General features: G+C 54.6%; 1 protein-coding gene across 1 annotated transcript in view; it reads left to right on the top strand.

Annotated features, from left to right (window-relative positions):
* GLI2 (GLI family zinc finger 2) overlaps nucleotides 1-20,749 on the top strand; it is a 240,939-nt gene that overhangs the window by 193,806 nt on the left and 26,384 nt on the right. The window contains exons 4-5 of the mRNA XM_081051718.1: nucleotides 10,552-10,754; nucleotides 13,719-13,904. Coding sequence (XP_080907844.1) covers nucleotides 10,552-10,754; nucleotides 13,719-13,904 — 389 coding nt within the window. The remainder of the gene's footprint in view (nucleotides 1-10,551; nucleotides 10,755-13,718; nucleotides 13,905-20,749) is intronic.

The raw sequence follows: 20,749 nt of genomic DNA, 5'->3' as shown, positions 1-20,749 counted from the left end.
TGATTTCTTTATTACGGCTCTGCGCAGGGAGTGACAGCTGAAAGCTGGCGCTCAGTGAGGTCTGGCGGGGTGTGTGGGTCTGGACCGGGAATGGGGTGAGCCGAGGGTCGGATGGATTGCATGTGTATACAGATGTGTGTCGGTTGCAGAGCAGGCCTGTCAGTCGGGCTGGGATTGGCCAGGAGGGAGCCGTGGCAGCAGACAGATGGAGTGGCCAACATGCGTCCACAGGGTGACCAGGGAGACAACCACTGAACCCTCACACGCTTTCCAGCAGCCCACACAAGACCTCCACTACCAGCCAGCCCTGTGGCCACTCCACTTCCCACCCGAGAACCCCATCCATTCAGTCAACTGCTAACCAGAGGCCAGCTCCACTAAGCCATGCTTTTTTAAAAAACATGGTCTTATCAAATATGGAAGACATACAAAAGAATAGCAAAAACATGGCTGAGATATAAAGACATACACACTCCTACCCTGTCCAGACCAAGGACTGGGGATGTGGCAGCACCGTTGAGGTCCCGTGTGCCCCTCTGCTGGCCCCCCTAGCCTCCCCACTCCACATGCTCCGGGGTTTGGAGTTTTGTCACCCCGTCATCTGTGCCATCTACCTGGTAGGTGACTCTCCTAACAGAATATGTGCAGTGTTGCTTTGTGTGTTTTACATAAGTGGAATCATTGCAAATGTATGAGTATTCTTTGGGAATCTGCTTTTTACCCGGGGTGTTGTATTCCGGAGATTCACCCAATAATCCCTTCATCTTCGATGCTCCTTGGTGACAGGCCTCTGCATACCCCTGTGTCTTTGCTGTTTTGAACATTATTGCAGAGAAGGTGTCCCTACCATCCTCTGGGCCTGTGTGCAGCCCATGCTTTAGAACAAATGTGTGTCTGGGAATGAGACTGCTGAGTCATAGGGTGTTCACATTTTAACCCTCCTAGATGTTGCCAGACTCTTGCTGGGAGGTTTTGCTGACCTTACTGCCACCAGCTGGGTGTGAGGGCGCAGCTTGTTCCACCTCCTTGTTACTAGGGTGATGTTATCATTTACATTTTTGCCAAAATGGCATCTCCCTATGATTCTAATTTTCTGTTTCCCTTATTGCTAATAAAGCTGAGCATCCTTTCATATGTTTATTAACCAATAATGTTTCATTCTTCTGAAATACCTATTCAGCGATTTTGCCCATTTTTCTATGGCGTTGTCATTTTCCTGTAGATTTGAATATGCATTTTATACAGTAAGGCGACTCATTCCATGGTTAGTTATATGTGTTACAAATAGCCTCTCCCAGTCTGTGCCTGGCATCTTCATTCCCTGGATGAAGAGTTTTTATTACCATATTTCCCCGAAAATAAGACCTAACCGGAAAATAAGCCCTAGCATGATTTTTCAGGAGGACATCCCCTGAACATAAGCCCTCATGCGACTTTTAGAGCAAAAATTAATATAAGACCTGGTCTTATTTTCAGGGAAACATGGTATAACATACCTCAGGTTTTTGACATTTCCCTTATGGTTTTCCCCCACACATTCTTCTCCCACCCTGCTGTCTGGTCAGAGCTTCAGCCTCTGGACTCTGTTGACTATTACCCGGTATGACCTGCCCTTTGTTCTGCTATTCTTCTGTCTCAGAACTCCAGGCATGCACCACTCACTGCCTTCTTTCCATTCCCCTATAAGAGGGTAGGCCCAGCTCAGATACCACCTCCTTCAGGAAGCCTTCTCGGATCGCCCCAGCAGAGTGGATGAATTCTTTCCCTCCCACCCTTCTTTCTGCTCCAGCTCCTTGGGTTCTACTTGTAGGCTACAATCAGTGTCCATACTCCCTCCATGACTCCACAGGTCTCAGGTACCCGTGTGAACTATAAGCTTGGGGGGCTGCAATGTCCTGAGCTCATGGCTGCATCTGGGGCACCCTGCCCAGCAGCATTACCCTGGCAGCTTGTCATTGCCCCATGTGCTCTGCTGACATCTGTGCATGTGTAGCTTCAGGGTGGCCCCTGGGAATGTTGCGGTTCTCCACACCTGGTGTAGCACCTGCTGTAGCACTTGTCAGTCAAGTTTGTGACCTCCTGCCCCACTTCCGGAGTGTGAAGTCCTGGCTGAGTCTTCCTCGGATCTCCAGCTTGCCACCAGTGCCGTCAGAGGTCCATGCTCAGTGAACGCTGGCTGACAGAGGGAATGACGCAGGAACACATGAACAAAACAATGGACAGCCGGGCGGAGTGGTCCCAGCTCCTGTTCACGGTATTGTGTTTGCTGGTTTTCTGAGCCTCTTCCACGTGGACAGGTGCAGCCCAGACACACAGGAACACAAAAGATGACACAAAAAATGGAACGGCAGGGACCGTCCTCCAGTGATTTACAAAAGAATTCACTGTATACCCCTTGACAGTTGCAAACTCCCTGAGTATATTTTGAAAAGGACTTGATTTCTGGAACTTTTAAAATTAATGTATGAAAAACGTGGAAGCACGCTTGCCAAAGTACAGTTTCACATACCAAATAACCCCCACCCCCCCAAAAAAAACACAACAGAAACCCAAGAAACAACAAATCCAAGAAACAAGAAAACCTTCGGAAAGGAGCCTGAATGTCCCCCAGAGGAGCCCGACAGAGCTCCGTCTCTGCCTATTGGTAGTCCTAGGGCAGCGGGCATTGGCCTGCTCTGCAGGAATGCCCTGCTGGAAGCAGACACGTGCCCGCCTAGCCCACCCAGCCCTGGCACCAAGGAGCCCCGGTTTTGATAGGAAAGTAGCTCAGAGTGGCAAGGCCAGCTTTGGGGAAACTGTTTTCCTTCTAGCAGATCCGTGGGCCTGAGGCCACCTGTTTAGTGTTTCTGAGAAAGTCGGTGCTCTGGCCCCAAGCAGCTCGGCAATAGCACAGGGGTCATGTCCTGCCCACTCTGAGCCCGCTGACCCCACCCATGGCCCTGTGATCCTCGTGGGGGGTAGCGTCTCAGCCTGAAGGCACAACCAGTGCGTGCAAGCAAGCCGTTCTTGGGGTAGGAGGGTTGGCATGTCGGGGCTGTGTGCGGGACACGTTCAGCTATGGGGAGTCAGTGACCGTATAATCTGGGCGGCAGGCAGGAAGGCACGCTCCAGAGCCCTTTGTGTGTGTGGAGGGGTGCAGGGGGGGCGATTGGAGCAAAGTGCTCAGATGCCCTCCCAGCATGGAGGAGCATTTTTCTTCCTTGCCAGCCTGCCACTGATGGAGCACTTAGGGGGCCAGGGCTATCCCAAGAAATAACACACAGGCCCTGCTGTGTAAGAGCTGACAATGTCGTAAGAAGGGTGACAGTAAGAAGGATGGTGCGGTCCGCGCCTCCCAAGGGCCTACTCCACACCAGCACCATACGCTTAACATTCTGTTACCATTCTAATAAGTGACCGTAAACTTGGTGGCTTAAAACAACAGAAAATTGGGGCGGCCGGTTAACTCAGTTGGTTAGAGCGCGGTGCTCTTAACAACAAGGTTGCTGGTACGATCCCCACGTGGGCCACCGTGAGCTGCGCCCCCCACAACTAGATTGAAACAACTACTTGACTTGGAGTGGGTGGGTCCTGGAAAAACACACTTAAAATAAATAAAAGTTTAAAAAAAAAACACCAGAAAATTACTCTCACAGTTTTGTAGATTAGGAGTCTAAAATCAGTATCGCTGGACTGAAATGGAACCCAAAGGCCGCTCTGCCTGTTTCTGGCCCTGCTAACTTGCACAGAAGGTCTTTACACAAAGCCACAAGAAGGGGCGTCTCCGGGTTGCCAGGGTCCTTCCTCCTGCTCCCGACCCCCGAGGGGCAGAGCCTGCCCCAACAGCTCATGCAGACTCTGGGTGAGTCAGCTCTGCATTGTCTGTCTTTCCAAACAGGCCCCATGGGTGGGGTACATGAGCCCCAATCCCTGCACTTCTGTCCCCTCCTCACATTGCATTAAGGAGCACGTTGGTTCCTGCCCCTGTACCTTGGCTCTGGTTGTGTTATGGGTCAAACGCCCTCCCTTTTCCTTTAATGAAGCAAAGTCTTACTCTTCTCTCCAGCTCTATGGAAGCCACACGCCCTCTAGGAATCTGTCCCCATCGTTCCAGCTCCCAAGGATGGTAGTGGTCTCCAAGGGTCTAGGCATGCTCACTCAGGCGCAGCCAGGGTTGGGGTGAGTTACACGAGGCTGTGTAGTGTTCCCGTCACCTAGGCCTTTCCTTTCTTCTCCTTCCAACAATCTTGAGCCAGCACATGGGAAAGGGGCCTAGGACTTGATGTGACAAGATGTGGGCTGGGTCCACTTGTCCCTCCTCTGAGCTTCTCCCATTTGCTCATCAGTTAAATCCAAGAAAAGAGATGGGGAGACTGGCTGAGTCCCTACCTGCCAAGCACCCAGGGCCCCTGCGGCAGGTTCCATTGCCGCGTCCTGCAGGCAAGGACACTGAGGCTCCGGGGTAGACAGTACCCCCGAGCCCCACAGGAAGTGGCAGAGCCATCATTCAGACTGAGAAAGTCCAGGCTTTACCCTCATGTGTGAAGGCTCCCCTCAACCTGCTCCCCTGCCCCTGGGGGCGGCATGAGGACCAGCGGAGGTGGTGTCCACAAAGGGACACCCAGCTGAACTTCTCGAGGGGAGGCAGCCGAGGCGGAAGCTGGCCTTCGGGGACCACCAGAGATGCGCCTGTGCCGCGTCTGCCTTCACAGAGTCAGAAAGGCCACGTTCCTGCCAGCTCTGCAGCCGCGGGCAAGTCTCATTACTGTCCTGAGCCTCAGTTTCCTTCTCTTTAAAATGGACATAATAAAAGCTGCGTTGCAGAGTCGTTGGATGTGTGGCCTGTAGTCAGTGTCCAGTGAATGTTGGCAACCTAGGTGGCAGCAGCAGCGGCTTCCCCACGGCAGCGTCCACTTTGGCTAGAACAGCAGCCATCCGGCTAGGTATGTGCTTGCTTTGTCCACGTCCCCCCTTCTCCTTTCTCTCTCTTCCCCTGGCTATCACCCTGGTCTTTGGGCCTGGTCCTAAAATCGTGTCCAGGGGTTTTGCAGGACCCGTCTCAATAGTGAAAAAAGAAAAGAAGGAAGAGGAAACGGCCTCCAGCCTTCAGAGAGGAGGGCCCGGCCCAGCCAACTGGCCAGAGCCCACAGGGGAAAGAAGCCAGGAGTCCTTGACTGCAACAGAATCAGCCCAGCGAGGCGGGGCCCTGCCGAGTCCGGTGCTGCTCAGCACCAACATGTGCACACACACACGCACATACACGTGTGCACATACTCATACACATGCGTGCACACACACGTGTGCACACACTCATACACATGTGTGCACACACATACACATGCGTGCACATACTCATACACATGCGTGCACACACGCACACACACATACACATGTGTGCCCATACTCATACACATGCACGCACGCACACACACATACACATGCGTGCCCATACTCATACACATGCACACACGCACACGCACATACACATGTGTGCACATACTCATACACATGCGTGCACACACACATGTGTGCACATACTCATACACATGTGTGCGCACACACATGCGTGCGCACACATACACATGTGTGCACATACTCATACACATACGTGCACATACTCATACACATACGTGCACACACGCACACACATGCGTGCACACATGCGTGCACACACATACACATGCACGCACACACACAAGCACACACCTGCATGCACGCACACACACATGCATCATGCACTCACACATGCATGCCTTCACGCACATGCACACACACGTACACAAGGAGGCAGTCGGCTGTTACTTTTACCCAGAGCCCTTGCTTGTCCCTCATGTTCACACATGGGAGGGCCAGCACAGCTGTCCTTGTCAGCACAGCAGCTGTGAGCAGGACATCTGGGGCCCTCCCCTTCAGTCCTGAGGGCAGGAGGGTGGACAGACTCGAGGAACTATGGCTCAAGGCTGCCTTGTAGGATGCTGGATCCAGGATTACTCTGGGAATAGGAGGCCACATTAGTCAAGCTTGCTTTGATAGGCCTTGGCTGTTGCCTAAGACAGAAAAACTCATCTCAAACTGATTTAAACAAACAAACAAACAAACATCTTGGCTCAGATACTGAAAAAGCCAACGATACTAGCTTCCACTAAAGTTGGAACCATATCCAGGGGCTCAGTTCAAGAAACTTGTTTTACATCTCTCGGCTCTGATGATGTGGGTATTATCTTCCCCTCAGGGCTCCCAGCAGCTCTACACTTGCCTCCTACCTGCTTAACAACTCCTGTGGACAGAGAGCACTTCTTTCCCAAAGAGTTCAGCCAAAGCTGCTGTCTTGGGTATATTCTCAACTCACGGAGCCTGGGGATAGGGGGTGCTCTGATCACCTGGGCTCAGGTCACATGCCACCCCAACCCCGCACCCCCCATAACAGGAGAAGGGACATGGATCCAACACACATCCAGCCCAAAGCGTTCTGTGGGCTGTGCTCAAACCGCCACTCATACCCTTCGTACACACATTCTTATCCTCCAGACTTTCTTTGTACATGTTGCTTCATTTGTAATGCACTCCCTCATGAACTCCTATTCGTCCTTCAGAACCCAGCCCAAAGTTCACCTTCTCGGAGAAGCCTTCCCTCACACAGGCAATGAGGGAATTTGTTCCTCTGCTGGAGCCTTTATTTGCTTACTTGATTTGCAGGTTTGCCTCTTCCACGTGGGCTCTGAGCTCTTTGCAGGACCCTGGGCACAGAGCAACTGCTTGGGACAATTTTTTCGGGCATATGACCAAATATATGAAGAAACGACAGGTAGAATGAGGCTCAGATGAGCTTAGGGCTGGACTGAAGGGGAGAAGGCAATGCGTAAGAGTAGTGTCCAAGCTGCCCAGCTTGCAAAAATGCTGACTGTGCCAGTCTGGGTGAATGCGGCCTCCAAGCGTGTGAGTGTGCGTACATGCATATTTACAACGTAGGAGACTGTGACCACTGAACGTCTTTAAAGTAAGTTCCCACAGCTGGCCCCATCTTCCGTCCTCAAGGCGACCTCCTTGAGTTTCTGCCCAGTTGCCAGAATTCAAGGCCTGGACAGGCCAGGCTGAGACCAGTGTCAGGTCCCCACAGTGAATGGCGTGGAAATGGAAGAAAGGGAGGTTGGGCGTTGGCCTAAAGCAGTGGCTCAGATTTCCCTAGCAGATACCTTTCCTGGTGAGGTCCCCTGCTATGGTGGTCAGTTCCCCGGGACTGGCAGCACCCAGCCTGCCTGGGGACTCTTAGTGAGGCCCTGCGATGGGGCCAAGTGTCCAAGAGAAGGAAGCTCTGGTCCCTGAAGGACCCGCTTCGTACGCTGGCATTTTTGGTCTGACTTCAGGACTGCTGGGAAGCCCTCTGGCCCCTCAAGTGCCAGGGATGCTTGGAATCCTGTCATTTGAGAGTCAGTCCCTTGGCGTTGTTTGGTATATCAGAACGACATCTCCTGGAGCTTCTGTGCCCCTGGGTCCTTATCAGTCATTCACAACACAGAGTGAGGGAGAGATGCCAACTCTCCTGAGAACTGGATTGGGTCATGCATGGTGATGGGGGGACGTGGGGGTGAGGACAGAGAGTGAGCTGAAACGGGGTGGGGAGAACGCTGTTCCAGTCTCAGGTTCTTCCCCTTCCCGATTCTACGCCTCCCTGGGCCCGCTTACAAAGAATCACATTCATCCAGAGCACTCACTTCGCTGTCGAGGGGGCAAGTGCAGGCACAGGCACAGGCCCAGACCCACCTGGGTTAGCTGTGCTTCCTCTACCTGCTGTCTGAGTGACCTTGGGCAAGGGACCTAGCATTTGTGGCTGCGTTCCCGTGTGTAAAATGGGCCTAAAGCACCTAGTTTGTGAATTTTTTATTTGGATTAAAAAAGGAAATACGTGCCTGTGGCCTGTTACGGCTGGCACGCAGTCAGCCTGCTCTGAAGACATGCCAGGTAAGGGCACAGCTAATTGGCACTGTGCCGAGGGGACATCTCGGGAGGCTTCCTAGAGGAGGTGTCTGGGCAGGCTGATGGGCCTGTTGTGTTGGTGCCCAGATCAGTAGATTCTCCTCACCCAAGTTGACTTGATGCTGAGAAGGGAAGGGGAGGTGGTCAGTGCCTATTAACCTCCTGTCAAGTGCAATGGGTTTTTTGTGCCACTCTAGTGAAGTCCTGGCCAAGGCAACCCAGCTAAGTGGGAAAGACCAGCGTCAGCAAGGGAATCACTGCTCTGGAAGAGGCAGGCAGTGCCCCGGGCAGGTTCCTGCCCTGCCGATTCCAGGCCCCGGGTCCTGTGCAGCACCCCTCAGAATCCAATCCTGCTCTGCACATGCAGGGAGCAGCGTTTAGTTCTGCCTCCGAGGGAGGCTCTGCTGGCCCAGATGCTGCCCCTCCTACGCCCAGCACCAACAGCCTCCCTGGCTTGGGGAAGAGCCCAGGGGTTGTTGTCCTGTGTACCTTTTATTAGCAGTGTGAGCTGACCTGTCTCACCGCATGCCCTGTAGATTCTGTCTTGGGGTTCAGCGGTGACCTCTCTGAATGTCCTGCGCCGTCACACCAAGGGAACAGGGCGTCCTTGGCAGCGTTCTCTGGTGAGGCAGGGCAGCCCCTGGGAGGAGGCCAGCACCACCCTGGGAGTCAGGCCGACTTGGGTTGAATCCTGATTTGCACCTCTCTGGCCACGGGGCATGGAGGGGTGCCTTCCTCTCTGGACCCTGCGTCCTCTTGGTTGGTGCTGGAGTTTTCACGTGACCTCACAATGGTCACACAGCTGTGCTTACTTCATGGACTGCTATTCAAAGGTCAGCCAGGCCCCCCTGCACGGAGCCCGTGGGCCTCCCCACTGAGCCCAGGGCCTGAGACAGGAGGAGCTACCCTGGGCGTCACTGAGGGCGCCCCCCGGCCTGGCCTTACAGGGAGGACAAAGTAATAGCTCGACAAGGTATAGGGTGCAGAAAGGCATTTGCAGCCTTGTATTGGTGTGGAAGTGGCCTGACAGCTTTGCTGGATCTGCACATCCATTGCAATGACACCTGCAAAAGCTAGAAAGCAATGTAGCAGAGTGCTTACATCCAGGCCAGGGGAGCGGCCTCCAAGTGGGGAGTTTGTTAATCCAGATGTTAAGACATCTGGATGTCACCTGTTTTGGTCCTGGTTTGCATTGTGTTGCAAGCACAGTTTTCATGCGCTACTGAACGTACTCAGTAATTTCTGGTTTGCTCCAGCCAACAGATATCCCATTCTGTCTCTGAAGTTACCAGTTCTAACAGTGCCCTTCCAACGTCAACCCCATGTGAAGACTTTGAGAGTCTCCTACGTTTTTCCCTCAAAGTGTGGCACTAATGCTATAACAGCAGCTTTCAATTACCGGCTGATGGCTGTGTCTAAGGCACCATTTTGGGGACTTTTATTTCCACAGCAACCCTATGGTAGAGACACTATTATTATCCCCATTTTACAGACAAGGAAACTGAGGCGTGGAGAGATTAAACTCAGTGTGTCTGAGCTGGTAAAGACTGAGGTTCTAATCCAGGTCTGATTCTAACACATATTCTTTTCTTTGCACTTTGCCAAATCACAGAGAGACCCTATTTTCTGAAAACATTTGAAAATTAAATCTTGGTCAATTTGGTTCCCAGTGACTTAGTTGTGATTTTTCTTTAATGGACACATTTTGGAGTAGATGACCTCGAAAGACCCCTGCAGCTAATACTTTAGCAGCTGCTCAGAGACCCCAGGTGAGGGGGCCTCCTGTTCCAGTGTTGAGCGGAGCCGGCACCTCCTTGAGCGAGCACCGACCAGGGGTCATAGAGATGGGTCGTGGCCACGCCAACCCAGACCAGAGGGACCAAGGCAGGCATATGCCTGACTGTCGGTGGGCATCCTAGAAAGGAGGCTCTGTTAGCATTAGAAGGAGTTCGTGTAAGGAGAGCTGAAGGAATACTCCAAACTTGGTTACAGCTTGCCATTTCAAAACTCTTCTGGAATCCCGACCTCTTCCTTCACAGCTGGTCCTGTGGCTGAGCACTTAACACCCGCGACTATCCAACTGAAACCAAAATTCTCCACTTTCAGGGTATCGCCTGCTTCCTCTTTTCCTAATTTCTGTGAGGCACATGAGCTCTTTGCATGCTGACCCTGGGATTCGTATTTTCATCTTCTGTTTTTCATACGTTTGCAGAACACATGCATTTGTTCGTTTAGCACAGATGGATTTGTTATTGCTACGGATGCAGCCCCGAGCAGGCTGGAAAAGCAATGGTGACAGCTCACACAGGTGTGTGGCCTGCTGAGCCCGTGGTCCAGCAAATCCAGTCACGTGTGCAGAGAATTCCATCCCCAACGCAAGGCTGGTGGGTGGGGGGTCACACCAGCACGCAGGGGCTTCCGGCGTGCATTCACTGGCTGGCGTATCGAGTTCAGACTCTGTATGAAGGATGACCAAGGGATGTGGGCATATGAAATAAAAGGGCAGGTTGCCTGTTTGATTCTGCTGCTTGGCGGGGTTCCCTGCGTGTCCGTGGCAGCAGCCACGCCTTCTCAGAACGCTCCCCTTTGTCTCTGCAGGCCGCCTGCCCTGAGCGGCAGCCCTGTCATCTCCGACATCTCATTGATCCGGCTGTCCCCACACCCCGCCGGCCCTGGGGAGTCCCCCTTCAACGCACCCCACCCATACGTGAGTCCCCACATGGAGCACTACCTTCGTGCCGTGCACAGCAGCCCCACGCTCCCCACGATCTCTGCAGCCAGGGGTCTCAGCCCTGCTGATGGTGAGTAATCACTGTAGATGGTGTCAGGTGGGTACCAGACCTACCGGGGTGATCTCTCGTAAGTTATAGAAATGTCTCATCACTATGTGACACACCTGGAAGTGATATCATATTGTATGTCACCTGTAATTGAAAACAGGTTTTTAAAAAGCAACCAGGTAAATCTCAAATTCTGCCTCCTGAAACCTTCCCTCTCAGCCTACAGTCAGCAGCAGCAGGCTAGAGGACGTTTGCGGTGTGCATTCATGAGTCTGTGGGTAAAGGCTCCTGGAAATATGGCCCTATGGAGCCCCCAGCACCACCTGCATTTTCACCGAAAGGACTGGCCTCTCCCAGCTCCTGGATGTAACCAAGAGCTGAAGCCAAGGTCTGGATCTGAAGAGGCTTAGGCTGGAGTTTCGTAATGAAAGGGAATCCAGCCCCCAAATATTCAGAAGGGCTCCCTGAAGCACCGGGTTCATCTCCCCGACCATGAGGTCTGCACTTGCCTGGTCTTCACCAAAGAGAAGCCAGACAAGGCAAAACGGTTGTAGCCAGGAGATCTGAAAACGGCCTGCAAGAATGTGGCACCATTCTGAAATGGCCCCTCAGGGATGGAATCTGGCCAGCCCTGAACTCTGCGTGGGAGCCCTGAGTGGCTTCGACTGAGCTGGGGTGCCCTGAAGGGTGGCGCTGCCTCCACATCGAGCCACTGTCGCCTGCACAGTGGGCCCAGGCCTCGCCACACCTCTCCTGACGACCCAGCCTGCAGCGGCTGGTCTAGAGCGTGAGGATGCAGGTGGGGTTCCAAATGCTGCCCCAGCCTGGAGTCCACACGTGTAGAGGGGGCTGAATGGTGCCCCAAGAAGATAAGTCCCCAAATCTGAGAGTGCTGCCTCGTTTGGGAAAAGGGCCTTTGTAGATGTGATTATGTTCAGAATTTTGAGATGAGATCATTCTGGATCTCAGGCCTTAAATCCAATGACAAGTGTCCTTATAAGACACTCAGATGAGAAGACAACACAAAGATGGGAGTGAGGTGGCCACAAGCCAGGGAAGCGGGCAACCCTCAGAAAGTGGAAACAGCAAGGAACAGATTTTCCCCTAAAGCCTCTGGACGGCGTGTGGCCCTGCTGATACCTTGATTTTGGACGTCTGGCCTCCAGAACTGTAAGGAAATAAAATTCCATTGTATGAACAGCAATGAGCACTAAGGCTGTACTAACTTGTTACAGCAGCCTTGGGAAACATGGTGACAGGGTTACTAGGGAGGAGGCAGAACCCAGCAGCTCCCTGGGCCTGGGCCAGAGTGGGCCCTGCGAGGTGTCTGCAGGAGGGGTGAGGAACAGAGCGCTCTCCTGGAGACCTTACGAATCAAGGACACTAGTCTCAGCTGACTGTGGTGCAGCCCGTGGAGATCTAAGTGGCAAGGCAGCGCTGCCCTTCAAAGAGAGACTTTCCGTTGACAGAACACTGATTTTGTGTCTGATTTCGATGTAAATATCCATGTGGCTCCTACACACCAACTCCATGAGACAATAGGCATGGGTTCAGCACCAGAGAGGACTTGCCTGATTTGCATGCCCCTGACCCCTCCCAGCAAGGGGTAGACCAGATACCCTGAGGCCTTGCTGGCTTTGGCTCAAGTTCCCAAATGACCGGACATAATGTGTGCGGCTCATACAGCAGCATCTGTCAGCTGTGCCAGCCCCAGTGCCTGCCCGCATGAGGCCTGCAAAGGTCATCCGAGGTGGCCGTGTATGTACGCTGAGGACAAATGGGCCCTCCAGGGAAGGCTTCAGGGAGGAGGCATCAGGCAAGGAAGGGAGAGAGGGCATCTCAGGTGTGCACGGGGCCAGGGCTCTCTCTAGAGGACACAGCAGGAGATAGGGAGAAGGAGAAGGAGGAAGAAGAGGACAGCCTCTTCCATTGACTGGCTTCTGCTCTCTGCCCAGCACACATGTGATCTCTTTTGGTATTTGCTGGACTGGTAGCAGAGAGGTCAAGGGGCACAGTGATTAGCAACTTGAGCTCTCGATTCAAGCTACCTGCTGTGTGACCTTGGACAGGCTCTCTAAGTGCAGAGTCTTCCTCTGCTAAGGGAAGGGAAATGGTGCCCCTCAGCTGGTAGTGCTCTGACAGTGAAATTAGAGAATGACTGCGATTCCCTCAGCACGGTGCCTGCACAGACCCAGCAAGCGTCCGCACGATGGTGGCTTCTATTATACTGTTATTTTTAATAGTAATTTGAGTGGTGGGTATTAGTACTGCATTTTACAGACAAGAAGACTGAGCCAGCTCAGAGAGGTGGCACCTTCCCAATTTTGCACACTTGGTAAAAGCCAGGACTCACAATGGATATGTGTGGTTTCCAAGCTCTTTCCTTTCCCTGACACCACCTCCCTGAGGGCCAGGCCCCTTGAGAGCTGAAGCTCGTCCTCCCTGCCTCTGCTAAGGCCCAGGCGGGGCTGAGTGAGGGTTAGAGGCAGACAGCCCGGCTTCTGCAGCTGCAGGACAGGCAGTGGCTGGGCTGTGTGTGGCAGGCGAGCGGCTTTATCTGGCCACGCTTGGCGGTGAGCTCCCAGCTGTGACCTCGCCTTGAAGGTTCGGGTGAAACTAACAGGACCCAACACTCTGGCCACCATGGAACCTCTGTTTGCATCTTCTTTTTCCTTTGAAGCCTTTGTTGGACCCCGGGCCCTGTCTGCCTGGAGCTGTGGGCTTCTGTGGGGCCTGCAGAGAAAGGAGAGAGTGGTGTTTACCGCTTTGACGAGATGGAGGAATGCAGTGGGGAGGCCAGGGTCCCCACCCCACGCCCTCACTCAGTCTGCTCAGTGAGGACATGGGGCGAGGGGAGAGAGACACGGGGGCTCAGGGGGTAGAGGACGGGGTATAGAGGGAACTGAGGGGGACTCAGGCTGTTTCCCTTCCTTTTCTGCCAGATTCTGATGGCTTTTTTCCTTTCTCCCTCCTTCCCGCTCACAGTGGCCCATGAGCACGTTAAGGAGAGGGGACTGTTTGGCCTCCCCCCTGCAGGCACCAACCCCTCAGACTATTACCACCAGATGACCCTCATGGCGGGCCACCCCACGCCATACGGGGACCTGCTGATGCAGACCGGGGGTGCCACTGGCGCACCCCACCTCCATGACTACCTCAATCCAGTGGACGGTGAGTGCTGGGCCGAGTGGGGGCAGGGAGCTGGACGGGTGGGCTGAGGGTACCCCCAGGGCTGAGGAGGGGCCTGGGGTTCCCCTTAGTCCCTGCCGTGACTGCACTCCACAGAGGGCCAAGTCTGAACCACACGCACAAGCACTTGGTGAGCCCCCCCAGGCCAGGAAGCGTTTTAAGAATTGCAGACACTCCAGGGAGCCAAGAACAGTCACCTTTGCCTTCACGGAACGTATCACATAGTGAGGAGAGACAAACGAAGCTGGGAAGTGGATAGGGAGCCGCAGGCTGGACTGGGGTGCAATCTTAAACGAGGAAGTGGAGAAACCCACACGGGGAAGATGGTATTCTGACAAAGCACTGAAAGAGCCGAGCTGTGCAGAAATATTTGGAAGGAGTTATCCAGGCAGGGGCAATAGCAAGTGCAAAGGACCTGAGGTTTCCACGTGTCTGCTGAGCTCAGGAAGCGTCCAGCAGGCCAGTTGGCCTGGTACCCAGTGAGTCAGGGCAGGAGTGGGGCCCAGAGATCCAGGGCTGGTCCCTCAGGCCAGTCAGCGCTTGGTAAGACTTTGGCTTTCATGGGGAGTGAGAATGGGCCCTTGGAGGGGGGTGGGCGGAGGAGAAACAAGGTCTGACTTCTTGTTTGAAGGAGTCCCGCTCTGGCTGCTGATCCGAGAATAGATTTAGTAGCAAGGTGGAAGCAGTCGTCCCGGTTAGTAAAGGTGGGAGACATGATCATGTTTCACATAGATTCAGCAGGTAGAGCCACAGATTTGTTGCCAAATCGGATGTGGAGTGAGGGAGGAAGAAAGGCATGAAGGACAACCCCAGGGTCTTGGGCCTGAGCCACTGGAGGACGGGTGTAACTGCGCGGGGGCTGCGGGCAGGGCAGTTGGGAGTGGGAGAGCGGGTGTTCCACGTAGCTGAAGTTCTTGGTGCCCATCAGATACCAAGTCCTCCCCTCCCACCAAATGCCATCTTCACGATGCTTTCACAAGGGCGCCTGAAGCCCCCTGACCATGAGCCCTTGGGGTCAACATGGAGCCCCTGTTGGGGAGGCAGGGAGGCTAAGTGCTCCTCCTCCAGTCAGTGCCACTCCACCTGCTGGCCCTGGAGCCCAGCCCAGAGATACCCCAGAGCCAAGCTGTGGAGCTAGAAACCACAGCAAGGGGCAAGTAGGCAGCTCCTGAAGATTTGTTCTCCTCAAGCCCTGCCTGGGATGGCTTCCTCACTCCCTGATGGCAGGAAACAGAGGCCTGCAGGGAGACCAGCCCCACAGGGAAGTCTCGGTACCTGCTGGTCTGTGGGCGGTCCTGTGGGGCCAGGCAAAGCTCACGGTGGGTCCCTGCACCCTGCCGGCCCCTCCTGTCCCCCCACTACTCTGTCCTGTGCTTCCTGGCCACACTGGCCACTGCAACTCCATCTGATTGACTGGAGCAACGCCGAGCCCCTCAATTCCCAAGGCCTGAATGAGATCTTGCCTCCTCCAGGAAGTCTCCCCAGATGCCCTCCGCCGGTTCCTGCTGCTCTCTCTCTCTGTCTTGTTCAGTGCACGTTTACAGGAGCCACCTCGTCTGGTTCCTGAGTGCCCTGAGCGTTCCTGTTCCCCCACGAGAATTCCTGAGGGGGAGCACTGCAGTCCCCCCAACCCTGTTCTCCTGGGTATTGTCCCATGTCACTCTTGAGATGCCTGAGGGGATCCCAGAACACGGCATTTGCTCTGTGGGTCTGCCTCTACCCCCTCCCCCAATGCCCTTCCCCAGGATGGTACTTAGTGCAGTGTAGGCACACATTGTAGGGTGTGAATTAGGCCTGTTGGCCCCTGAGCACACACATATCCATGTTCTCCCCCCTCTCGTCCTGACAGACCCATGGGTGCTCCCATAGGGCGTTGGAGGGGTGTCCAGAGGTGGTGAGGGTAGGGCTCAGGTGAGGTCATGTACACAGTTGTCAAAGCTGGGAACCAGACAACTACCACGACACGGAGCATAAGGGCCCCCAACGTTGTGTTCCAATAGCCGCATCCGAATGTGAGATGCCCCCAAACAGGTCCCACCTTCCAGGGCCGCAGGGTGGGTGGCACCAAGCCAGCTGGACAGTGAACAGATACATAGAAACCATGGCTGAGGGGTCTCGTCAGGCAGGTGTCCCCAGAAGGCAGGAGAGGCCGAAGCAGCCAACATGAACAGCTGCTGCGTGAGAATAAGAACTGCCTCTGTTCTGTGCCAAATGAGCATTCTCCCACGTGACTCCCCCCGTCCACATCCTGAGGCGAGAATTACTATGCCTACTTTAAGATGCGCACACTGGGGTTCCCAGCATTAAGTGGCTTGCCCAGGGTTCTGGTCGGGGTTCCAAGCCCCACTCTGTTCATCAGCTCTTCCCTGGACACACCGCCTCCAGGTGGCACAGCACATCTAACCAGGCCCCTGGGCATGGCCTCAGGGAGGACCCACTGGACCAGACTTGTTCCAGCACAGCCCAGAGCAGCTGGGCCGGAGCTGGGGTGCTTGTAGGGGGGGCAGTGAGCTGAGGGCAGAACGCTGGGCCAGAGGTGCTGGTGGGACTGAACAGGGTCTGGGCGGCAGGTGGTACCCAGGCCTGCGCGCAGCTTGGGAACGAAATACATTTAGTAAGATCGCATGTGTGAACTTGTCTCAGTGCCTGGCGTGCAGTGGCGGCTCAGGCCTGCTAGTTCCGATCTCTTTCCTCTAGTATCCTTTTCCTTCTTTCAAATCTACCACTTCCTGCAGGATTTGGTCTCTTGATTGTTGGCACCGCTGTCGACCCCATGTTTCTGCCCCTGTCCTTCTGGACACCGTTTCCTCACACCGCCCCATCCAGTCTGTCCGAGTGGCCAAGTCTGCCTTGTTAGCCCTCCCCCCCAGGCAGTTATTTGTCACCCTCCCAGCACTGCCTCTCAGCTCAGGCTCACTGTCTGCCTTTCAGTGATTGCTTGGCCGTTCTGCAGTCAGCCCCTGGGGATCCCATCACCCTCAGGATGAAATGCAAACTATAACATGGCTCAAGTGGCTTTCCCGGTCAGCTGCGTCTCCCCCAATTGCACATGGCACTCCCGCCACCCCTCTGCATCTGCAGGCTCCCGGACCACTCGCCGTGCTCCTGCCTGCAGTGCCCTTCCCTACAGGCTGGCCTGGCTCCATCCTGTGTGTGTCCTCGGACTCAGGTCGGTCGGCATGTCCCGAGACCGTCCCCCAATCCTGCCCCAACCCAGCTGCCCAGCTCCCCTGAGGCTCCCGCGTCTCCCTCAGCGCCCATCTGTGGGACCCGAGGCACTCAAACTGTCACTGGCTGGCACTTCTCTCTCTAGATATCTCTATTCTAGGTCTGGGGGCATGGCTGCCAAGGATCAGTCTTCTGTGTTTGTAGGGTGAGTGCGTGAGTGAGTGGCAGTCACAACAGAATCTGGGATAGAAAGACGCAAACTCATTAGGGAAGAAGTGCTGGGGGGAGCAGCTGGGGGCTTGCAGGGAGCCTGAAAGGGGGCTGGGAATAGGCAGCTCTGTGCTCTGGGCCCTCAGCCTTGGCTGCGTCTGGGGCTGAGCGTCTGAGAACTGGGAACTGGGGGAAGTGAGGAGGAGAGTCCACCAGTGGGAGTGAGAGTGCCCAGCTCACGTCAGCGGCTGCCAGGTAACCCATCACACCCACCAATCCTTTCTGCACCTCTCGGGGAGGCCATCGGCTTCAGGGTGCAAAGGGAGACGTCGCTACGTCCAGCTCTGGCCCGAGCAAGTACATCAGCGTCTCGGGCTGAGGCACGGGGTGGGGTGATGGTGGGAGGCTTTTCTGAGCCCTGATGGATTTCAATTACAATGATTTCTTTTCCTTTGCCCCCCATCAGTTATGACCCACGGAAATCAGAGGAGTCCAGCATGATCTCCTGTATTTGTGATTACTTAGTACAGTTTTTTTCAATCTAGTTGAAATGAGACCCAGAACCTTTGTTTCTGCTTTTTAAAATGATTCAGGCATTTCTGTTTGTCTCTGATGCCCACAGCCCTGAGACCCTCTGTGCTCCTAGCCCAGGCCTGTGCCTCGGTGATCCGGACCGGCTTCTGGGGTGTCCCCAGCCCTGCCGCTCCCCTGATGCAAGAGAGCCTGGGAAAGCCCTCCCACTCGGGTGTCCTCCCCGGGCCCAGCTGCACAGTCTTCCTGAGATCTCTCAGGAAGCTTCGGTCCACGCACTGAAGGTGTGAGTGGGTCTTCCCATCAAGTTTCTTTTTCCCCAGACTCTCACAGAGAAAATTGTGCAGGCCTGGGGCCAGGCAGTACTGCTCAGGAGACTGCCTGTGGAAGGGCTTGAGCCTCTCTGAGGACATGTATGTTCATGTGAGGAGCTGCCCATATACATGACATGACATGTAAGCTCTGTGTAGGTACAGGGGGCCTCGAGAGCTTGTGGAAAGTCAGGGAGACCTGGCCTTCTCTCGCTCTGTTTCTCTCTCTCTCTCTCTCTCTCTCTCTCTCTCTCTCTCTCTCTCGCTCTGTTTCTCTCTCTCTCTCTCTCTCTCTCTCTCTTTCTCACTCTCGTTCATTCTGAGGGTATTTATTGTGCACCTACTATATACCAGGCATGATGATTCTAGGTGCTAGGGACACAGCAATGCATGACCTGCCGAATCCTGCCCTCATGGTGCTTCCGCTTCCGTGGGGCTGGCTACTCTATATAGCTCCTTGGCAGGACAAAGGATACCATCCTGAGGCCACCCCACCTACCCCAGCCTCCTTTCTCAGCACCTTCCTTTCGCTTTCCAGATGGAGGCAGAACTGTGGGGCAGAGAGAACCTTCTAGAGGCATTGAATGTCAAGCCGGGGCGTAGAGACCAGGTCTGCCAGGCTGAGGTAGCCTGGGGAGAGGGCGTAGGAAGGCCACCAAGGTCCACAGCCAGCAGACCAGTGTGCCCAATCCACTCACTGGCAAACCACTAGACTAATTTTTACCTTAGCCTAGTGCCATCTACACGATTCTTCATTTAATATTATATTTTTAATAGACTCACTTTGGGGGGTTAAATAAATGCACCTTAGAATGGAACTTTGTATTTTTTCTGAAGTGGGAAACCTGATAATATCTGAGGAAGAGGCCCCTGCCTCTGTCTCCATCGAGCCTAAACTAATCTCATTTGGGCCGTGTATCCATCCTACATCGGGGAAAACACCACAGGGGTGGAGGAAAGGCTGGAAGGCAGAGAGGCCTCTGACGGGGCTCGTGTTTAACTGAAAAACCACATCCTGCAGTCCTCCCAAGACAGGAGGCCAGGCTGCTGGCAGGACAAAGGGTACTTCCCGTGAAAGCCCGCCCTCCCTCTGCCGGGAGCTTCCTGGCCTACTGGTGGTCGATGACGGCCCACTGCCTCCTGTTCTTAAGGAGGCTGATTTCTAGCAGGAAGAGTGAGGAGTGGTGCTGCTTTGGAAGGTAATAGATAACCAGTCAGGGAATCCAAGGTTATCATTCTGCCTAGTGGTTCTCTGGAGAGCGGGGAATTCACGGGTTGTCACCGGAGCCCTAAAATGGAATTTTCTTGTGTTACACTGTTGAATATTGGTGATTTAACTGCAGAGCGGCAGCAGCCGTAGCCGCACCCCCTCCCACTCCTACCACATTGAGAAGATTGAAATGTTTCCGATTGAAATGTTGTCTGTTTACAGCCCATATTTCCTCCGAGCTGTATATTTTATTGTCATATTGACACTAATTTGACTCGGATGTCACCTTCGTTCTGACGCCCAGTTCTTTATGCTGCCGGTGGGTCCAGAGGGGTTTTCAGAAACCAATTACATTGATCACACCACAGAGAGGCAGGCGCTGAGAGAGGGGCAGCGGGCCGGGCAGGGCGTGTGTGCCCAGCTGCAGACAGGAGGAGAGCCTGGGGCAGAGGAGACCTGGCCACAGGCCCTGGACGGCAGGCTGAGGTGCACACGGTCACCTGGCAAACCCGCACGCAGTCTCATGAGACAGTGTCATGAAGTCGCTTTACAGGTGGGGACTCTGAGGCCAGAGCGCCAAGCTTCTTTATCTTCATCACAGAAGTAGGGAATGGCGCTGGGCAGCCTCAACCCCACGCCTCTGGGCTACAGAGCCTGGGCGCTCTCTACTCCCCCATAAGAGGGGGTGGGGGGCTGTGGGCAGCTGTTAATAAGTGTGGGGCAGGTTAAGGTCCCCAGGCTGGATTCCTTACAGCATCTCCTCAGTGAGTCCAGAAAATGTCTGGGTGAGGGGTTGGGCCATGCAGGAAAGCTCCCTAACCACTGAGCCCTGTCATAAGGCTGTGTTGTGATGTCCCAGGTGAGGGTGTGTCCCAGCCCTGTGTTGAGGACAGCAGCATCTGACACACAGAAACTCTCCTGGGATGTCATGCCAGGAAGTGTCTCCCTCGGCTGCCAGTGCCAGCGCCTGCCCTGCCCAGGTTCTGTGGAGCCAGGCTCCCTGTATCCATTGGCTACCCTCAACCCAGATTCCTGGGTCCCCAGGAGGTCCATCCAAAGCTGGGGATGATATGCTGGTCCGTAACCCATAGCCACCCGGAGGTGGATGCCGTTGGCCCATCTTCCAGGTGAGGAACCAGCTCAGAGAGGGTCAGCGACTAGCCCAAAGCCACCCCGTTCAGAGCTGGGTTGAGGACCTGTTCTCACATCTCCTGCCCTTCCCGGCGACCCCAGGGAAAGCAACCACGCCCTTGAGCGCTCTGGGATGACCTAGGGTAACCCAGCATAGGCAGCGCCTGGCAAATCCTGCTGGTGCAACAGCCACCATTTTCATGTCTCACCCGGACGGTGCGCTCCAGGAGGCCAAGGGACCTCCCTGCTTGACGTCCCGTGGTAAC

Source organism: Rhinolophus hipposideros (assembly GCF_964194185.1).
Source record: "Rhinolophus hipposideros genome assembly, chromosome: 6".
NCBI lineage: Eukaryota > Metazoa > Chordata > Mammalia > Chiroptera > Rhinolophidae > Rhinolophus > Rhinolophus hipposideros.
The sequence above is the reverse complement of the archived record's forward strand: the minus strand, read 5'-3'. Positions and strand labels throughout refer to the sequence as shown.